Here is a 21,403-nt window from a genome sequence, read left to right as displayed (position 1 = left end):
CAACAAAGCATCACACCCGCGTGTTGAAACTTCTCTCTGTATGTGCTCGTCTCCTTGGGGTCGCGCACGACACTCCTGTTTTTCGAACAGAGTCACTTCAGCAGTATCCCGTCTGGCTACTGTCGTGCCTCTCTTGCCTTTCCACAGGATGCCATCATCGCAAAGTCGCACGACCCGTCGGCAGCCGCGATTCGATTGCCTTGGTTTGCCGCTCGACCCATGGAGCAGGCCACTGGGCTAGAGAGTCGCCGCGAGTTCCAGTGCACGCTACCTTGAGACCGTCGCTTGTCGAGAAAGCAAGTCAAGGGCGTACGCTCTTGTGACGCTTTGGCTGAAAAGATGAGTTTGTGCACATTCCAGCTGCGTCCATTTTCCCTTCGCAAGTTCGTGGGGTCCTCAGACGCTCTAGCCTCTCGCCAACTGTGCCTTAAGCCGTCAGTCAGCGGAGAGAGGCCGGCCGGCACCCACCTTACAGTCTTCCCCGAAATCTCGAGTCTATCCCAAAGGCGGACTTGGAATTTTGAATCGATCCCGCCACCATGAAGAACGAGTGCGTTGCCGTTGTTCTTGCCTGCCTTTTGCCTGTCATGGGTGATTGCATGACAGCGGAGCCGCAAAAACGTGAGTGCGTATCTGGTGAGACTCTGTCCCCAGAGCGACAGTTGCGCGTCATGGTTGCAAAAAAGATAGAAGAGCGGAACTGCAAAAAACACATTTTCGAAAGTGAATACATTAAAAGGTTCTAAGTACCGGGGTAGGGTACTTGGGGTGGAACACGCAGTCCATTCAGTGTACGTACAGCCGGAACTGTAGAAGTGAACTCTCGTATTTTTCAGGTGTGCCGACTCAACCTCAAGGGTTCCTGATCACCACGTAGGCCTTTCAAGTGTGTCGTCATAGTTCTTTTCGATGAGACACTGATCCACACGAGGTTTCCATTTCCCCTGAACGGCAGCTGATTCTTGTTTCCCTCTTCTTTCCACGACAACAGAGGCCCGTCCCTGGGTAGTCGGGCATACTCGGAGGCACGGCCACCCGACGGGAGGGACAGATGCGTTTCGCTGATGCAATTCTTGTGACTGGTTTGGTTCGTTGTCCTTCCTACAGTCTGCATGTGTCCAAGAAATTTCGATCCCGAGTGCGGGGTTGACGGCGAGACTTACGCAAATGAATGCGCACGCGTTTGCGAAGGCACTGCCCTTGCTCACAAAGGCCCATGCACTGAAGCAGGTAAAGAAGTGGGTAGAAAAAATTCCGTTTTGCAATCATGTGTCCCCCACTTAAGAACTTTTCTCGTTCCGTTGCCTCCTAAACGAGCATGTCTTCGCAAATCTCACGGCTCTGAACAGGTTCAGTGGAACCGGTTTATCAAGTCAGAACGTTGCGTGTCCACTCAGTTGAGAAAATTGAAACTCTTTCTTAGAACAGAAGCTTTGTTTCTTCTTCCAAGAAGACTCCTCTGGTCAAATGCTGCGCAGGGGTCAGAATCGTTTCCTGAGGTGGTTCTTCTGTGCAGGGAAAACGCAAAGAAACCAAGGGAAATCCCTAGACAGCTCATTCAGCGGACGGCACGTCGAAGCGTTTGTGGCGTTTTTATCTGTGACGGCATTCAGAGAGCAGTTTCTCCCCCGTGGGACTTTTTTGCATATTTGTAGGATGAAAAAAGTCGAAAACAAAGAATCGTTTCGAATCAAAGCGACATTGACCGTTAGCATTAGCTGAAGTACTCTACTGCCGCCCTCTGTCGAAGAACTCCTCGAAGCGTTTGTGTACGCCAAGGAATCTGGCTGTACGCGGAAGGAGGGTATCAGTTGGAGTTCGCACGACTGCCTTTGGTTCTTTTGATCCTGCAGAAGAAGAAGCCCGGACGGCTGAGCCTGTGGTTGACAATGAATCCCTCGGTGAGCACAAGAGATGAGTGAAGAAGCAAGGCGTGGAGTATAGGGACACGCTTTCACAAGCAGCATAGAAAGGCACAACTGAATCGCAATTCATCTCTGTTTTCGCTTGACAGACATTCTTGAATACTTTTGACCCGCGAGGCATGCACGACGCGTCACTGGGAACAAGAGTCCGCCCGAAGTTTTGCTTGGGCATCGTGTGAGCTTGTACAGTTGTTCTACTTGCCCGGGTAGAAGGTACGCGAGAGGTGCTATGAAAGACGAACTTCTCTTTTTCGTTACACGCTGTGTGGGCCCTGCAGAGGATTGCATCAGCAACTGCGACTGGAGTTTTATGCCTATCTGCGACGTCGCCGCCCAGACGTGGGGGAATATGTGCGAGCAAAAATGTGGAGGCCGGCAACCCGCCCATCCCGGACCTTGCACCCCACAGGGTGAGAAGAACAGCACGAACGGGCAGGAGGGGGTGTTGTGGCTGTCAGGAGGCACGCCTCTTGGTTTGGGGTTTTTCCAAGTAGAAGGTCGCACCCCGGGAGAAGCCAGTTGAGAGGACCGATGTCTCGGTTTTCGCCGATGTCATCGCGCCTGCCACAGCACTGTCCACGCGACACGTAATGTACTAAAAGGGAGAGAGGTAGAGAAAGGTACAGAGAATAGGGAGGAAGGGTGCACCCGATGTTGCGGGCCGAAGGTGACGAGTCCCCGGTTTTTTCTCCCCACTGCCGCTTAGACACCCCATCGCGAGTCCTTGTTTCCGACAACGCGCGCCGTCGATACCGAAGCCGCAGCACCCTGTGGGGTGGATTACTATTTCAGAAGGAAAATTGTAGAACGTCTCTTTTCGGTGTGGGATTTGCAGAGATTGAGACGGGCGCGGCCCCAGTCGGATGGACAGGCCCTAGCTTGGACGACCTCACGAAAACGAAGAAAGTAGTTGCGACACTTGCAAATGGAGAAACGAGGAGTAAGTTGCTGTTGGAAGAGAAGCGGGAGCAAATGTGTAGATAAACGAACAATTTCTCTCCTGCACGTTCCCAGTTTTGTTAACACCCTGATTGCAACTGCACCGACACAGATTCCCATAATAGGCGCAAACGGATACGCAGTCGAAGAAACATACTGTGCCAGTGGTTAGAGAGACATACATGCCTCCATGCCTACGCTATCATACGTACACGCTTGACTGCTAAGAAGTAGAGATCCGCATACCAATTCAGACCTTGTGTGTGTACACACATATTCGAATAGACACGAACAGGTGTACACTTATGACACACATCTGTCTTTATGCATGTTTATATATATGTATGTATTTATGTATCTATTTATATATGTATGTGCATTCACGCACACGTATTCATTCCTACAGAGCATATCGGTATCCACATAACGCTGCGTCATCAGGTTCGTGTACGGATACGGCGAATGTGCCTAGAGCGTACTGCAGCAATGTGCTGTCATTTTTCTGGTTCCTATTTCTCCACTCTGTCTTCTTTGAAAGCCGTTTTTCGTTTCCCTACTAAGCAATTGATGAAGAGGACCTTGGCACGTCAGCAACCTCAGTTGGGGAACCCGTTGTTGCAGAACCGAAAGTGCAGCTTTCGTTGGTGTCCGTTCGCTCCACTTTCGCCGCGGTTTACCTCTCTTTTCTTCCTCTATCGCCATTTGTTCACCCCGTTTTTGTCTTGTTGTTCTCCCTTTTTCGCACCCTCTTCTGCAGCGTGCGACTGCCCCGTTGTTTCTGCGTTCGTCTGTGGCATGGACCAAAACACATACGATAACGAATGCGTGCGCGACTGTCACGGCGCAAACCCTTATCATCCGGGACCCTGCAAGAAATACGGTACGCTTGGTTTGTTCCCTCTCCATCTCTCTAGGCTTCTTCCTGTGAACCGACCGTTGTGTGTGAGTTTGTAAAAAAGGTCGATGCATAAGTGTCTTCGTTTTCCCCCCAAGGTGAAAAGCCGTACAAGGCGTCAGCACCCACGAACTGCACGCTCATCACTCTATCTATGTATGTGCATGTATATTTGTGTATACATATGTAGATCTGGGCGTGTGCACATGCATTTAAACGCGTGTATCCATGCAACAAGGATACTGTTACACGTCACATGCGAATGGACGCATCTGCCTGGAGACGTATCGACGTGAGAGTACATACTTGACGGGCACCCTTGGTTTACGAAACAAGATTAAAATGCTTGCTGGAGGGGGAGTGGAAACGAGAAATGAGCACCCAAAAGTCCGATTTAGGCTCCAAAGAGAGACAAAAGGAACAGCATAAAGTGAGAGCCACATCGTATTTTGGGGCCTGGTTCTTTCGTGATGTGCCTGCAGACTATCCTTCGAAGAAGGAAGGCCAGGCGAACAAAGGTAAGCCGTTCCGGCTGTTCTTTACAAACGCGTATTACACGTACAACAGACGCACACAAGCATACGTTTAGCTTGTCTCACTAGCAATACCTCTATACCAACAACATTTAAGCTTGTGCCGACGAGAAGAATCTGTAACTCCGTTCATGGATATCGAAAGAGATTTCACTGATCGTGTCTACGAAACACCGTTAGTTCACCTCGCTAACACGATCCGGGTGTTTGGGAACAACTCCCTTATGTACAGGTAATGTATATTTACGCAACAGCAACACAGAGATCTTTTGTGTAGTACGTCGTCTCTGAGCTATCTATGCAAGCAGCGTCATATCTTTTCATATGGTCAGGCAACAGAGGTTCTGCCTGCGCTTAGCCTGTTGTTCCTGTTGCTCTCTTCGAGACAACTAGCACAGTAGCGTCTTTTTCTTTGTGCCTGTTTCCTTCCTGTCACACGTGTCCTCTTGACCGCATATGTGCCTGCTTTCCTGGCAGAATGTCCGTGCGCCAAATCGTTCACTCCTATGTGCGGCGTCGATAACAAGACATACCAGAATCTTTGTTTCCTGCAATGCTATGGCATCTCGAAGCTCCACGATGGCACGTGCTGGAACAGATTGGAGGATCAGGCCTAAATTTCGCAACGACCTTGTGCATAGATCGGAGGCCAGGGGAGATGGATTCTGGAAGTTCCTGACGGTTAAAGCACTTCAGTGACTCCGTGGTTGCGGGCTTGGAGACACAGGACACTCTGTGATTCTCCCGTACACAAGCAAGTCACGGAAGGGTGTTTTGTGAGATGGAAACTTGCTGTCACGCAACCCGTGTCCATTCAGAGGGAACAATTGTTTGCGTAATTATCCAGGCATTCGGCACATAATCTGTTGGTCCCTATGTGTAAGAAACTACCTTCTCCCGTGTGCGTCCAAGCCCTGCAGATTCACGCACGTGTGTGCACTGCAGCTGTGTACTAAACAGGCATTTTGCCTCTGTTTGCTGCCCCGCGATCGGTATGGTCGGCTGCACTCTGGCGACCGCCGTTGCCTTTTTTGCCTGCGCGGATCGCCTGCCGCACGGGGAAAGAAACCGCGCGACCGGGAAGACAAACTGAAAGGTTGATTTAGAAACGCCGCTGCATGTGTACCACTGAGCCCCAAGCAAAAAAGGTCTTGGTGAGACAAGAATACAAGAGACCGAAGACTGAACCAGGAACAAGAGAGAGGCCTTTCGGGCCTGATACGTCTGGAACACTGTATTAGTGCGACAACTGGCCGACTTTCCACTTCTTTCTCTCTCTTGTCGCTGCGCTCGGAACACACAGGGAGATCTTCGCATCCCAGACGAGAAGGCAAAAACGGAAATACGTGCTGCGGCGGGGCTCGAAGGTGTCTTCGAGGCACACAGGGCGCTGCAGGGGAATCCTGATTCACACGCGCGGCGTGTCGCATTCTGATGACAAACAGTTCCCACCATTTATTTGCTCTTCCGTGCTTTTTCCGACCGTATATCCACACTAGTCGAGATATACCAGATGGTGCGCATTTGCCCTTGCGCGTAAGGCGAATATGCGCGCATAGATGCACACCGGAGAGTCCATGGACTCTGCGCACAGGCGGGTTTTGTGTCTGTCCCTCAAAATCGAGATCACAATCTGCAGTTCTCCGGAGCTACAAGCTTACACACGCACATTTCCCACATGCGTGCACCTCTCCGCACCTCTACACACACATTCCTACGTATCACCTATACAAGTTTGTGTATACGCGAGGAAGGCTCGCGAGGCCGCGTCTGAAGACTACCTGTGTAAAGAAGCCAACCAGTACAGTCTGACTTCTCAAAAAAAGACCTCCGAGGCTTGAGTGCGAAACGGCGCCTGCAGAGAATCCGCCCTCTATTCGCCGTTCCCACGCGCACTCGCGGCTGCCTGGATTGCCATTTTCAGAGGCACGCACATCTGGTGCCGAACCCCTCAGCAGATAAAGACACCCACAAGGGGAAGGCGAGACGCCGAAGGGCAAGACGCAGACTGGCGGATCCTGGACGCGGACGAAAACGACAAAGGCCAATCGGACCTTTCCTTCGAGATGCGGCTGCAGAGTGTCGCGCCACGCGCGCATGCAGTGTGTGACCTGGGGGTTACGCCTTGGAGGCTGACAAGCAGGAAACACATCAACAGGGGAACCCACACGTCGGAGAAGCGAAAGGAGAGAGCGGAGACGGGGATTCACTCGAAAACGCGCGGGGCCGCCAGGAAATTTGGAGCGAATGCACGCGAACTTCCCCATGGTGGCATTGCGCCTTCTCTGCGGGATTTCTGCCCGAGCGGAGGCTGGAAACACGCGGCCCGAAGCGACTTCTTCCTCGAAATCGTTACAGACTGAGGAAACGTGATAAAGAGGGCTCGCCGACACACACACACACACGACTCGCCGTCTGGAGACAGCGCCCCGTCTTTTGGTGTCTTCGTCTCCAGCTGCCTCTCCTCTCCGTTTCGCTGTTCCGCGCTGGGCGCCTTCGCTGTACGTACACTACGCCGAAGCACGGCGGCAAGACGAGCTTCACTCGGAAGGCGACGCGAGCTGCGCGGTCTCCTGGGAGCGGGTTTTCTGGCTTTTAGCCATCCGCTGAAGTCTTTTCGCGTGGAAACTTACGCTTCGCAGAAACCGGCCGGCGAACGATCTCGCTGCCGTCGTTGCTTCCATGGCTCCGACGTCCAACGCGCGTGTCGGGAAAGGATGTGTGGCTGCTGCGGTAGGCTTCGGCGGTGCCCTCGGCCGGGAAGGTGGCGGCCATATCCCGCAGGAATTGAGACTGTCTCTGGTGATGCATGCGGCAGTCCGAGACGACTCCAGCCAGGTGCGAAGACATTTCATACGAGGAACTGAGGAATTCCCGGAAGAGCTGCGCAATCGAGCGCGTCAGCGGCGGGGCAGGAGTAGGCTTGTACGCGTGGTGCGGGAACATTTTTATGGGCATGTAGTCCTCGGGCGGGGGGCACAACCACCACTGGATCTGCACGCACGGAGACGGAGAAAAGGCGAGACGTACACGCGCGGAGCATTTCACGGCAAACGCGAACGCGCCCGTTTTTTCTTCGTGGCACGCCGCCTCATACAGCGAGCGCGAGAGCCGGTTAGGAAACCGAGGAGACAGCTCGGAGCCGCCGGAGCGTATGGAGAGACTGGCGGGCACGACGCTCGCGCGCGGGGGGGCTGCGCGCAAGAGAGCGAGAACAAGTCAGCACAGGGACTGGACGGCCTTTGACCCCTCATTCCTTGCGTGCCGACAAAGTCGTTTGGTTACCTGAGGAATAAAAACGACTATCCCAGCAGCAGCATAGACGAGGACGATGAGGGCGAGCCCCGCGTTCCGGAGGTTTGGAGAAGGCGCCATTTCTGTCCAGTGCACGTCGAATTCGGTCAGACCTGGAGGGAGCCGAAGGAGAGATGCACATTCCCTGTTTCGCGTCGCGCTTTGCCACGCACCGACATGTTGTCTCGGAACGGAAGCAGCTCGGCACGGGCCCCCTGCCACTCATTTTTTTTGTGCCGAGGCGAAGAAAAAGCGTTTCCGTGCTGGCAAACGAAACGCACGCGACGGGTCGACCAGCTCCTGTGCATGTGAAAATCGCGCGCTGACACGGAGCAACGCCCGGCGCCGCCCTACTCTCTCAGAGCCACGGAGTCAGGCAGCAGAATCACGCGAACGTCTTGGGTTTCCCCGTTTCCCTTCCCACTGCTCCAGAAGGAACGCATTTTCCGGCCTTCCTTGCGGGGACCGAAAAGCGCCGCGGAAAAACCGAGCCCTCGCACTGGTGGCTCCGCACAGTGTCGCTTCACTCTCCAGGTCACCGCTGTCCCGCACGCCCACCGTACCTTGGAAGACAGGAAGAAGAGCGGCCGCCGGCAGGACGTATTTTACGCAGAAAGACCAGTACATTGAGGGTCTGCAGAGGAAGAACGGTCCTGCACTGCAGCAGGAGCAGAAGAGGCGCTTGAAGAAACTCAGACAAACTTGCGCAGGTCTGCTTGAGCGTGGTGGGAAGAGCGTCACGCGACACACGTCGCGCCTGAACGTCTCGATGTTGCCCAGCCAGAGCGCCCAAAAACGCGTCTGAACGCACCAGAGCACAGTTTGCAACATTCTCTGCAGAGACATCTGTGCGAGCGTTGATCCAAAGGCGTGTTCCCCAGACGCAATGTCGCCGCGCTCCAAAACGTCTCGTGCTCTCCACATGAACATACAGACAAGAGAGGGATAGACGCGCCGAAACGCACATTCAAATAAAACACATTTGCCGACACTTGCAGCCGGCATGCACACACACATATGTACGCAGTGGCCGAGGCAGCGAGCGATGCACGAATAGACAGCTCCGCGCAGAGGTCGAAAAAAAAAGGGCCGAGTACACGAGTCGGTGGACAGAGGCTGGACGGTTCGTTTGCCGACGTTTTTCGCGGCACATTCTCAGGCGGAACAGGCGCCGGAAAAGAGTCTCACCGCAAAATCTGGCGCCGCTTGCGGATCTTTGAAGACGAAGGCGAAAACGGCCGCGAACGCCGAATTGACCAAGGGGACGACAAGAAGGGGTGTAGGCCGCGTGCCCGAGAAAAACACCATCAGGGCGGTGTACAGCACTGTGAAGATCCAACATGCTGCGACGTGCGAAAAATACGCTGCACGCAAGGAAAAAAGAGCCACAAGAACCAAACCGCCTCCACGAACAAACGCATGGCAACATCCCAGTCGCCACATGAACAAAAATGCCAAATCCATCCCACCTTCTGAAGCTACACACGTCCACAGCTGTGCGACTATACATATATATAGTGGAGGGATCCCTGAAGAAACCGTCTTATCAAAAGAGTCGTCCCAAGATCGAATTGCTTGCATTCCACGCACGAGCTGCGTTTACATGTGCAGCTACGTCCTCCCTCAGTCTCTGCTGACAATGAAGCGACTGCAGAGGTGCTACCATGTTTGTACCTTTCTGTCCGGCTAAGCGGATTTGGACGCGGTAGTTGTGGAACCATCCGAGGGCAATTGCCTCCAGAAAAATCACGACGGGACTCAAAAACGTTACCATAAGGTACTTGAAGTAGTCGACGCGCTGAGGTCCACATGGGAAACGGAAAAAAAAGTCTCCACGCCTGCAGACCACGCGGCGACATCCACACTCAGGGGTGCGGGCGCCTAAATGCACGCAAACTTGAAGTACCGCTAGACTCCCTGCGTCGACTAGGCGAGACGGTCGACGCCCGGTGACGCCGCACAAAACGCCAAACGCACCACAGAGAAACTCCCCAGCATCCAGCTCGGCAGAAACCTACAAAACCATCGCTAGATCGAAAGGATGCGTGTACGCCTGGAAATTCAACGGCCACGCGGAGAGACAGACTGCGAATGGACGACGCGAAGTGGGGAGAAAAAACCACGGGGGAGAGAACACGAGAGCGACAGGCGGGTGGGGGGATGGGCCTCTTCGGTGCCTCTCGAGTTTTGTGTCTAGATAACCGAGACAGAGTGAACGGTGTTTTTGCCGTCGCCGGGTGGTCTCGGCTGTATGGCGGAAAGAAGAGGACTGATCAGCCCTTACCACTTGCTGGTTGGATCCGCAGAAAGGGATCGAGAAGAGGAAACAAATGACTACCATAATCGTCGACACGAGCTTCCTGTGTCGCTTCGGGCAGACGCGCGCCTCCTGGGGGCAAGCAAACGGCAGTCGGAAAGAGACAGATCGCCAGTGACGCCCGGGCCACCCAACGCGCGACGACAGGCCGCGTGTTTCCAGTGCAGATCCGCTTACCGCAACCATGTTAATCATGGTGTTGATCGACACGGCGGCGACTTGGGTGTTCAGGACGAAAATACCGCCGAACAAAAACATGGCGAAAACCTGCAGACGCAAAGCAGACACACACGCCGAGACGTGCGGGAACTCGCGAGGCGGTTTGCGCCCAAGTCGCGGCGTCTCCCGCGACACCGGCACCGTGCAAGTCTCTCTAGGTGCGCATGCATTTGCCGCAAAAAACATTCTCGAGTCCGACGCACACGCACTCAGACCCTCCGTCACAGCTGCACTTGCCCCGCGAAGCTGCGTGCTGCGGCCTGCCCGTGTTTCCACTCGAATCCCCCACTATCGCTCCTCTTCGTCGGGATGCGAAAGGTTCGCATGTTTAAAAGCTTCGACGCCTCTGCGCAGCCGCGCAGGCTCTTACATTCGGCACAGAGACGCGCGTAAAGGCGGCCGGGAAAATGACGAAGTACGCCGTCGCTCCTCGAGTCTTCGAGACCAAGTGACTCACAGACACTCCGGTGTCAGCCTGCGAGGACAGAAACGCGGACGTCGCAAATGTGGAGAGGACAGACCACGAGACCGCAGCCGAGGGAACAGCGCCACGCACGACGCGGAACCTCTGCAAACATGCGCCCTTAGCATGTTTACGTATATCGACTTTTGTCCGGGTTCTACATGTACACACGCCTGTGCATTTGCTTCTTGTTATGGAGTCACGCCTCTATCGACATGCATGTTTGCGCAAACGCTAAGGGGAGCAAAAACGCTTGCGAAGACCGAAGCAAGGCGCGTACCCAGAGTGAGAAAGGCTGGACGCACCTGGATGCTGCCGATGGCGGCGAGAAGAGCCGCAAAGGCCAAGAGAGACATCGTGCAGTTGACGAGGGTTGCATAGGCGACGCTGGGGATCGCGTTGTAGCCAATCCTGACCAGAAGAGTGGCGAGGGGTTTCCAGAAAAAACTCGAGTGAAGATAGGAACGAAAACGCGGAACTGGAGAGGAACGGCACAACGGAAACGGAAAACGCATCTCACCGTTTTGCACGCATAATTATATTCCGCTCTCCCTAGGGATATGCGGACGCGGGTAATGCGCTCTCTGCACGCAGCTGCTTCTCCGCCCCCGAAACGATAGCTGTCGATGCATCCATAGATCTTTCGACGTGGGTATGGCAGCGCGAGAGTGCTGGCGGATAGACGTCGCCGTGCGTTTCCTACTTTGTGAAGCTCCCGACGGTGCCAAAGACTCCGTAGCCGAGGGAGAGGTCGTCGAAGATGCACTGGATGACCGAGGACGTCAGGTGCGACATTTTGAGCGCCGACAAGATTTGCCCCATCTCAAACGTGGACCGAACTACGGACCCGATGTCTCTCCCCGAGTCAGAGTCGCCAAAGAAGCAAACCATCATGAGGGTCACGCACAGGACGCCCGCAACAAACATCAAGATCGCAGACACTGCAAACACACAACCAGACACACGCGTTTCCTTCTCCCGTTCCCGCTTCCGGCCACCCATATATATATATATATATATATATATATATCTGTATATTTGCATACTTACCTATTTATATCTTTATATATTTATGTGTTGAAAAAAAATATATTTACATATATGTCTGTACAGTGTACATGTAGATACATGTAGAATACACAAACGGGTCTTGCAGCTCAGGCAAAATTCGTCGTCAGCTCCAGGGGCAACGGGACGCGCGTGTATGTACCAACGGGGTGAGAAGCAGAGGAAGGCAAGAGTGATCTGACTAAATCGTCGAAATCTGGACACGTGTTTCCCCCGACATCTGTTTGTGCTCAAGAGCGTGAGTGCAAACATAGCTTTTAACGTCCTCGCCTGTGCTGGAGATCGCCAGGGCTTTCGCCTCGGCTGCGTCTCGTGAACCTCACAGAATCCGAGCTTGAAGAGGCCCCGCCATATGTAGGCGAGTATGTAAAGCCAGACGAGGGCGACCGCGCCGATGTACTTTCCCTGCAGTTGGTCTGGGTTGATGCTTGAGTCAATCGTAGAGGGCTGAAGCTCCTTGAGGTAGTAGTAGGTCGCCTGAGACCACACAGACAGCCGGCGGGCATGCAAAGGGACCGTGGCGCCACCGAAAGTTGCCCGGCGCGGCGACGGGGCTGCGGTCTTGCTCGCCGCCAGCGGCTGGAGAGAAGAAAGCGGATCTACATGGAGACACGACGGGCTGTCCGCGCACCTTCCCGGTTGGCGATGCCATACAGACGTCTTCCTCGTCAATGTAGTGGCAGAGCGTGCCGTGCATCGACGCTTCACACTGGAATTTGCGGCCACTCAAGATGAGGCAGTCGTGCAGGTCTTGCGCGGTCAACTCCCACGGGTGCGGAGTGTTGACGCTCGCAATAAAGTAGACCAGCAGCTGCGCACTGCGATCTGCAAAGAACGCAAACAGCACTCGCTTCGCACTCGATAGAAACAGAGATACGCCAGAATCCACAAAGACTCACAAAGACACCTCAATATGTGCATGTGTACACACAGCGCTGCGAGAGACATATCAACCCACAAACTCTCTTTCTCCATCAATGCATATATATATATATATATATATATATATATATATATGTTTAGATGTATAGAGGTATGTGGATGTATCTTCACATGTGTTTGTGCCGACGCTTCATTCACGAGATACACAGATCGCCAAAACATGAGCCTGCAGAAAAGTGATCTAAATATACGATAACGGGACTTTCGACGGAACCTGCGATAGATAAATATATCCTGGATGTGTAGGTCAACAGAGATAGAATTCCAGAAGAAACCTGCGTGCGAGTTTTTGGATTGACGTGGAGATCGACGGGCGTTTGTTCTCCAGCTGCGAACCGAAGCCTTCGCCAGTGAAGCGAACCGAGCGTGCTAGCCTAACGTCGCGGAAAGCCAAGTGTCTTACTGGCGAGAAGAACGACGCGGAGGAGGCAACTGAGGAAGCAGAGAATGCCGGCGCCCACGAACTTGTGGCTGATCTGGGTAAACTGTTTGATTGCCGATCCGCGAAACAGATTTCCCATCAGAATCTGAAAGCACAGAGACCAGAGCAGCAGTCGCTCTGAGTTCTGTTTCTGCCGCGTGAGCAGTGCGTTCTGTGGCCATCTGACCCCGTGAATCACAAACTTTTGAGAGATAAACACTCTATCTCGGAGGATATCGGTGTGCTTATCTACGTTTAGGACATTCGCGCTTTTCCTCCGGCTTCTTCCCTGCATGCGGCTCCATCCGCCAGAACCCTGTCCCCTCGGCGCGTCACACGCCTTTGAGCCCTTTTTTTCCCGGGGGCGTTCCGCAGCTCAGCGCGCACCTCCAACTGGATCGTCGGCAGGCCGACGCCCAAGACGTAGACGAGGAAGGGGAGGAAGAACATGCTGCTTTTCCACACTTGCAGCTGGCCCCAGAAGATCGTGAAATTTTGGCCGCCGACAATCCCGCCCAAGACGGTCATGTAAAACAAGGCCTCGTTGTTGAACCAGCCGCGGTATCTCTGCCGCTGGACCCAGGCGCGCCAGTCCAGGACGTGAGGCTCGCCGCCCACGTTGCAGACTTGCATGCTCTCTGCCCCCAAGTGACCGCTGAGAACAGCCGCCACTCTCTCGCGGGCGCCCCTGTCTCCGGCGGCCGCGCCTCCGGCTCCGATCGAGGGGACTCGGGAACCCGGCGGGCTGGCCTGGAAAGTCCCGGGACTCCCCGCGCCGGGCGCTTGTCCGGCGAACGCGCCTGCAGTCGCCAGCGGGTACGGCCCGACGCCGTCCGTGGAGCAGGTCCGGTGCAAAGCCGACCCCGGCACGCCCCCTGGCGCCGGCGCGATGGTGGAGCCCAACAGCTGGGAAACTGGCGACACGTGGGCGGTTCCCGGTGCGAGAAAGCCGGCACTCTCTGCGGACTCCAGAAACAGGAATTCGTCCGGCATCAGCAGGGGCCCGTTGCGCTCCGACCGCTCCAGAGCCGCCACGTGCATGCGCAGCAAGTGGTGCTCATCCAAGCGCTGATCCAGGTGGACCTGGGAAAGAGGAAAAAAAAGAAAGACGGAGCCAGGTGGGCGCCCGGCAGCGCGCGACAGGGGACGACCGACAGGGGTGGGGCGAACGCGAAGAAAAAGCGCGGGGGGATCCCCCGAGAAAGATGGAACGCAGAGAGAGGAGAAACGACGCACCAGCCGTCGACGGGTTTCTCGGGGGAGCACGAAAAAACAGTCCTTTCGGCACATGAATGTCAACGCATGTGCAAGGGCGTGAACAGGACGCCTCTCGTTTTCCCGTCTTCCCTTTTCGGCTGTACACGCGCACGTTCGAAGAGTGAAACACACTCCTCTTCTGCACTTCTCCACTGGTTTTCCGACCGACCGCACTGTAAAGCTACGCACAATCCATAGGTATCTGCCTACATCCATATACGTCAGAGATACAGATATGCAAATGAGTAGGGGCGGGTCCGTACATGTAACTGCATGTTTAGGCGCACGCGCGACGGGAGTTGTGAGGCTTTCCGTACTTTGTTTGCGTAGAAGGCAGTATTTCTGAACAGGAGAGACTCGTTGTACACCTGTCGTCTTGCATCTTGGTAGTAGTCCACGTTGAAGATTGGCGAGGATGCCTCCCCGAGCATGCGGTCATCTGCATCTGCCGACACACAGAGGAAACAGAAAGACGGCAAAGGTCGAAAACGCTGAGGATGAAAAACGCCGCGAGACGCACTCCCCGGCCTTCAGCTGCTGCAGGCAGGCGCTGCACTTGCGACGCCCACGCAAAGGAAGAGACAACGCAACCCAGCCCGGCCTCGCCACGACCCCTCCGGGAACACGCATGGGAGAAAAGGGACGAGGTAGGCCGATGATGAGTGACTGAAAAGACTGAACATGCAGAGAAGTGCACGGCAGAGGGAGAAGAAAAAGACAGAGGAAACCCGGTCAGTAGGACTCGAACACCAGAAGGAGGAGAGGCAGACCCGAGGGAAAAAACCTCAGCCCAACTAGCAGATGTAGAGAGGGGACGAAGAACGGGAGAAAGAGCCCGCGGACTGGGGAGAGACAAAACTCTAGCGAAGACAGAAACGAGAGGAGCGAAAGATTGGAGGGAGCGGAGCCTCGAGAGACAGCGGCGACACAGGAAGCCCCGAGAAGCACGACAGAAGGACTGAGAGGAGAGAGGACGCATCGGACAGGGAAGACGACGCCTATCGCTCATTCCCTACCCGCTCCATCTCGACTTTGTTGATGTTTTACAAGCAGGGATTCGACACGCTCGAGCTGCGCAACTCCGTCGCTCTCCCCTCGGTCGGGTTTCTGTCTGAACGTTGTTGTGTACAGCCGTTTCATCATTTTGTCGACAGGTGGAAAGTACGAGGAAGGCCAAGAGTCGAAAAGAGAAGAGGTAACAGCGAGAAAGAGGACGGAAGGAGAAGCGCAGACGAAGAAGATGAGAATGGGAACGAGGGAATGAACAGGCAAAAAGACCGAGGGCCCTCTGCGCGTCGGATTCACCACTTGACACTGGACCACCGCAGAGATCTACCTGTATTAGGCAAAAACTGGTCAAGAGAAATCAAACCCCCCCGAGAGTTCGCCGACGCCACTCGACAGAGGGTATCTGTTCCCCATCACAGATCAGAACTGCGTGAGGAACAGGAAAACGTCTCTCCACGGGCCCAGCACTGCGGGGCGAAGCCCGTGGTTCTGTTCCCTCTCGCGGAGGAGACACGAGGAGGACGAATCCATCCCCTGGTTCCCTCGTAAGGTCCCCGAGAGCAAACCGAAACAAAGAGTTTGGACCGCTTCTGGAACAAGCGACGCCAGCAACCGAGCCGACAGGACGTGCGAAAGAACGAGAACAGACCCCTGGCGTCTCTTTCTAGAGCAGAGGGTCTAGCAGGTCGGTCCGGCCAACCGAATGGAATGTGTGTGATAAACGTGTGGTAACGACCTGACGAGGAAGGATGTCATGCGAAAATGACTGGGGGACACACAAATGTGAGCACCTGTATAGACAGTCTCGGAGGGCAGCTGCACACATCCGACTGCAGCCGGACAGAAAGCCCGCGCTGGACGTTGACTTGCTCCAGTGCTAAGGGGAACACACCAGAAACCCGACAGACGCGATACATGGACAACAAGGAGACAACATCGGGAAGGAAAATATACCGTCTTGAAAAACGACGAGGTTGGACACGCCCAGGAAAATTGGATGCGGCGAAGCAGCCACTCGGAGCCAGCGAATACGAAAAAATGTCTCAAACAGAGCTGCCGACGTGGGTGCACTCACGAGATACCGAGAGAGGTGTACACGCACCGGGAGAAAACGAAACAGGCGTGCCCCTGGCAGTTCCGTCCCCTCCGCGCGCGAAACCATCACCGCCAAGAGAAAAAAAATCCGATCACCCGCCTGTCGCACGGCACAGAGTGCGACTGCTGAGAGAGAAGATTCGAGGAGAAAAACGGTGAAAAAAATCCAAGGGCCGAAAAGGCAGAGGAGACGAAAACAGACAGACAGACAGTGGTAGCCCCGATGCCTCGCATCCGGCTGCCTACGTTGCCAGCATGAGGCAGAGAAACCGTTGAAAGAAAGACACGACGGCTCGCAGAACGGGCGGGAAAAAGGGGCTGACAAAAAGGACAAGTCGGGAAACAGTTGCGAAAAGGGAAACGAAGAAAGAAGACAAACTGCTCTTGACGGCTGGCACCCCTATTTGAAACTTTCGCGGGAGTGCACGGAGAGGCTTTGAAACGGACAGGAATTCCGAGGGATAGGATGGTTGAGAGGGAACAAGGAAAAGAGAACACGATCCCAGAACATGCGCCAAAAGGAGTGTACGTAACATCACACATAAGAGGGAGACGAGTTCGAGTAGAGAACGGCGGAAACGCAAAAGGGCTGGGCGACGAGAAAGCGCTGGGGGGCTTTTCGGGAGCGCTGGGAAGAAGACCACTGCGCTGCGAAGAGAGCGAGACAGGAAATGAAAGGGAAATCCAGAGCGTCCTGACCTCGAACGACACGCATTCGAAGGCAGCCGAACAACAACACAAGTTGGCAGTAACTCAGCCCTACATAAGAAAATCCTCAGAACAGAACCCGTTTTTTTTGCCTTCTCGAGTCTACTCACTTGTACCGCGGTCTGCTTCTGTACGCGCATTTCCCCCGCCATCCAGATCGTCCGTCACACATGGACGGCCGTTAAACGGTAGCAATGCCTCTGAATACGATGCGCACTAGCAAGACGACCTTTCCAACACAGGCGAAAGAGTTAGGTAGAACTGGAGATTGTTATCGATCCGTTTCCCTTCCGTCGTTGTTTTTCATTCGCGAGGAGCGTCACCATGTTTTCTCTTCACTGACCCCCTTTCTCCCTCGGGCCCGTAAGAAGACGCCCACCACGTGAGTCACCGGCTCGGCCCCTTGATGTGCTGGGGATCGTGCACCACATTGCAGCCTGCGCATTTGTTTTTTTCGCTGTCTCATTTGGTCTCCATAGACAGTGTGGCGACGCTTACCACTGAATTTACAGCATTGCAAGCACAAACAGAGAGGAGGTGTTCGTGGGAAAGATGGGAACGGGACAGCAAGGAGAGCCAGGAACAGAGTTCCTGAGAGTATGGCATCCGTCTCCGAGAGATCTACACACAGGCCACGTGGGCTGTAGTCCTTCTGTCTATCCGCAACCAGAACGACACTCTGTACAAGGTCCACACGTAACTGTGCAGCGGGCTACGTGGTAACCGAGCGCCGGGTCGCGCGAACTCGCGTGAAAACGAGGAAATGTCGGAGCCGTACGCACCGGCTCAGCGTTGAATAGGTTCTCGGAAGGAAGATTGCATTTCGTCTGTTCCCTACTGCCCTTCGCCAGGCGAAAGAAAGGAAGGAGCGCCAGCAGAACCGGAAAAAAAGCTGCGCCAGGGTGCCCGACCAAGATGTACTCTCGTCAGTGCTTCTGTTGGGTCCGCTGGAGTTTTCCCGCGCGTAACGCACCGTTTCGTGCTGAGGGAGTCTCTCGCTCTACCACCTGGCTGCGTGAAGTCCACTTGCATGCTTCCGTTCATACTGGGCATCCAAGCTCGTGAAAAGGCAGTAAAAGCATGAGCTGTGGAGGACACAGCAACAACTGCCCACCGCTGACAGACAGACCTCAGTTTCGGCACTCTCACATTTTCTCTTAGGGTAGTGCATCCTCCGTAGATCGGCTCTCACGTGGTTTTCGTTCGATTCCCGTAGTCGAGTGAAAGAGACATGTGCGTGGGCGGGAAGTCTTCTGCAGGGACTGCGGTGTACATCTCTCTGAATCGGTTCATACCACCGGCGGCATCACTCGCTCCTGACCGACTGGTATTCCCGTCTTTGAAATCGCCGATGCACAGATAGAAGGAGGCCACCTCCCAGAGGGAACCGCAACAAAGCTAGTAGACCCTTTCAGAGGATGCCTCGCAATCTCTACAGGTCCGCCGGTCGAAATCCCGGGCGGGGCGCGAATCTTTGGACGCCACAACCCCTTTGAAAGGAATTTGCCGCTCTCCCGTAGCCGCGATCTCGGCGACGAAAGAGGCAGGGCAGATCTACCACGTTCGGCTATTCCGCTGTGCGAACGCAGCGCGGGAAAAGGGGTTTTCGTGTAAAGCGACTGCCCGCCCCTTTTCTGCCTTCCGTGCGGCCGCTTCTCTTGTCTCTCGTGCGCTAGGGCCATGACACAACTAGGGCTTTTCCCGTGTCGAATCCCACCAGAGAAACGCGTGTATGTACACGTGTGCAGCCAGAAAGCCGCAATGGCAAACTCGACCTAGGTCGTTTTTGCTCGTCTCTGCTCTCAGAAAGGTTCGCGCTCATACGCGGCGTGCGGAAGAGACGTGGCGCTCTGCCGACCCGAGCGCCGGGCGGGGACCGAGGTCCACTGGGTTTTTCAGGAAAGTTTTGCCGCATCTTGTTCTCGTTCGCGTTTCCCACCATGGGAGGGGAAACCAAGAGAGTGAGGCAAATAACGTGTCGTCCCCTGAAAGGAAGACGCTCGGCAAACACACTGCAAGGTTCGGCGCCTAGACAGCTTCACTCACCACGCGTAAAAAGCCGCTATGGAGGCTGCTGGGGCACATCGAGCAGAGCCTCTCACGGCATTCTCCCGACAGAGGGGAAAGGACCGACGTCAATCAACTTCCTGTTTCGGTTTCCGATCTCCCGAGCGACTCACGTTGTCGTCCAATTCGGACCGAAGAAATTGCAGAAAACGTAGTGGCCTCATTTCCACAGGATTCCTGGCGGCGGCGCCCATCGCCAGGCCCCGGCTGCAGCCGCTCGCGCGGTCCTCCTCCTCTCTGTTCCCCGAGGACAGATGAACGGTCGAGACCCGAGCCCACCTGCCCCGCCCTGTCCGCTCCGTTTTTGCGGCATTTTCCCCCTTTCTTCCTGTTTTTTGAAGGAGCGCGTCCTTTTGTACGAATCTCAAACAGTTTCGTGACGCCGCGTCCACCTGCCGCGCCATCTGCATCTGCCTCCACTGAACCCCGTTTCTCAAAAGTTATCACGCCCTCGCCGCTCGTCATCAGCCGTACCCGTTTTTCTCCAAACCCTCCACGTGGTCTAGGGACTGAATCTTCCTCAGGAGGAGAGAAGACTGGATCTTCTCTCTTCTTTCCTGCCAGGTTCTCATGCGGGGCTCCCTGTTCACCCAACCCCCGTCCCCGTCTTCCGCGAAAACGGTGTTGTATCGTGGCGGTCGCCGCCTCTGGTGGTTCCCTTGGGTCCACTCTGCAGATATATCCTTTCCTCTCTTTTCACGAATCCAAAACGGTTTTCGAAAAGCTCAGACCCAACTGGCCCTTGTGTACGAGGCAGCACGCCATGAAACGCCGTCCCCGCCGCGCGCTGCCTTCTCGCGCAGAGATGGGGCTGGGAACGACGTGAGTTGCTGGCTCTCTGTCTTTGCTTCCGTCCCCTCGCAAATGTCCACTACCCGTCTTTCTTCCCCACGCCTCTCTTCCGCCGAGCTCCGACTTGCCGCGCCTCAGCATCCTTTCGCCTAGCGCGTCCATTCCGGCCGCACGTGATTCCGGCCTTGCTCGCGGCACTTCTCTCTCGCCCTTTTCTTTCTCCTCTCTGCTTTGCCCCTCCCTGTACAGCGACTTGAACGCACAACTGCCGACGGTAAGGTGTCGACGCACGAGAGCTCCTTCGCCGGGGACATTCTTCTGGGCCACGGCGCTGGGCCACGCCCGAACCACGCGGAGCATGAGGAAAAAGGCTGCTCTTGGGGCGGGTGGCTTCTACCTCGGAGACGCATGCGTTCATCCTTGGTTCGCAGTGCCTGAACGGAGAACAGTGCACGCGCAGTTCCTCGTTTTCCCCTTCCCGGCTGGTTGAGGGCTCTGTCTCGGCCCACGCCTGTGTCAGGATACCTGGAGACTCTGGCGACTTGTCCGGCGCGACGGGGAAGCCCGGTGACAAGAGCCGGCTCCTCGGATCTTCCCCTCTCCTCATTAGAGAGGAAACCCCAGGACACAGTTCTGCATGTTTTCCTTGCGCGGAAAGAACAGGCCAGCGAGCTTTCTGTGCTCTTGCCGAGAGGTTCCGCTGCGTCGAAAAAGCGCATACTCGCTAGACATGTGCCTGTGCCCACCATGCGCATCTTGTAAGCATGTGAGCGTACACACTTGTGTGTACGAGTGGTGTGAGATACGTACACGCTTTCGAGAGACGTACGTTTCCAGGGTTTAGGGTTTCCAGGTCTGTGCCATCGTACATGTGTGTCGACGGGAATGTGCGACGGGAACGCGTGCGTGGTTTCCGAGCATTTTTGTGCATGAAGCAGCGAGAAGTCTCGCGGATGTGAGGCGCTCTTCAGGGCGTTCTCTGGCAAGCACAAAAAGGGCGTTGCCACTGTCCCTGTACGCAAGTTTTTTGTCAAACGACATCGGCTTCGCTTTGAAAGCCAGTTGGTTTTTGTCCGCTCTCATCTCCGACACACTTGGTTTACGTGTATGTCTCGTATTGCGCCGTTCCCTCATCTTGTCTTCCTCACACCATCGACTCTTGCCCCTTGCCGGCTGTGTTCCACCGCGCGTGTGGTCTCCCAGAAGCCGTTTTCCTCTCTTCTCTTTGCTTCCTGCTTTCTCTCCCTTCGCCTCTTCGTCCTGGGTCTCCCCTTCTTCCACGGTGTCTCTGTCTTCCCTGTAGCTGCTGCCTGGAAGCGCCGGAGAAAACGGAGACAGCTGTTGGGGAGGACGCGAGGGGAAGACGCAGAGGAGTAGGCGAGGCGGCAAGGGAGGGCGGGTGGCCCGGGGGAGCACGCGCAGAAGGACAGGTCGTTGGGAGAAAAACGGAATTATGAAAC

The 21,403-nt window shown here is 55.1% G+C and overlaps 2 protein-coding genes across 2 annotated transcripts; one reads left to right on the top strand and one right to left on the bottom strand.

Annotated features, from left to right (window-relative positions):
- Positions 1-539: 539 nt before the first annotated feature.
- On the top strand, positions 540-4,909 carry NCLIV_003100 (uncharacterized protein; the record flags this gene model as incomplete). Its single annotated transcript, XM_003879809.1, has 8 exons — positions 540-621; positions 1,108-1,230; positions 1,854-1,901; positions 2,204-2,335; positions 2,761-2,865; positions 3,622-3,744; positions 4,242-4,277; positions 4,770-4,909. 8 exons carry the CDS (start codon positions 540-542, stop codon positions 4,907-4,909), a joined length of 789 nt encoding a protein of 262 aa, XP_003879858.1.
- A 1,501-nt stretch (positions 4,910-6,410) lies between these two features.
- NCLIV_003090 (sodium-and chloride-dependent GABA transporter 3,related) lies at positions 6,411-15,416 on the bottom strand (the record flags this gene model as incomplete). Its single annotated transcript, XM_003879808.1, has 17 exons — positions 6,411-6,424; positions 6,926-7,286; positions 7,578-7,699; positions 8,150-8,387; positions 8,775-8,950; positions 9,261-9,384; positions 9,871-9,975; positions 10,081-10,170; positions 10,493-10,597; positions 10,891-10,996; positions 11,289-11,526; positions 11,977-12,130; positions 12,285-12,478; positions 12,999-13,122; positions 13,404-14,099; positions 14,591-14,718; positions 15,290-15,416. 17 exons carry the CDS (start codon positions 15,414-15,416, stop codon positions 6,411-6,413), a joined length of 3,102 nt encoding a protein of 1,033 aa, XP_003879857.1.
- Between the last annotated feature and the right edge of the window lie 5,987 nt (positions 15,417-21,403).

This window comes from Neospora caninum, chromosome Ib (genome assembly GCF_000208865.1).
Source record: "Neospora caninum Liverpool complete genome, chromosome Ib".
NCBI classification, from domain to species: Eukaryota; Apicomplexa; class Conoidasida; order Eucoccidiorida; family Sarcocystidae; genus Neospora; species Neospora caninum.
Note: the sequence above shows the minus strand (reverse complement) of the source record. Positions and strands in the feature narration are given on the sequence as shown.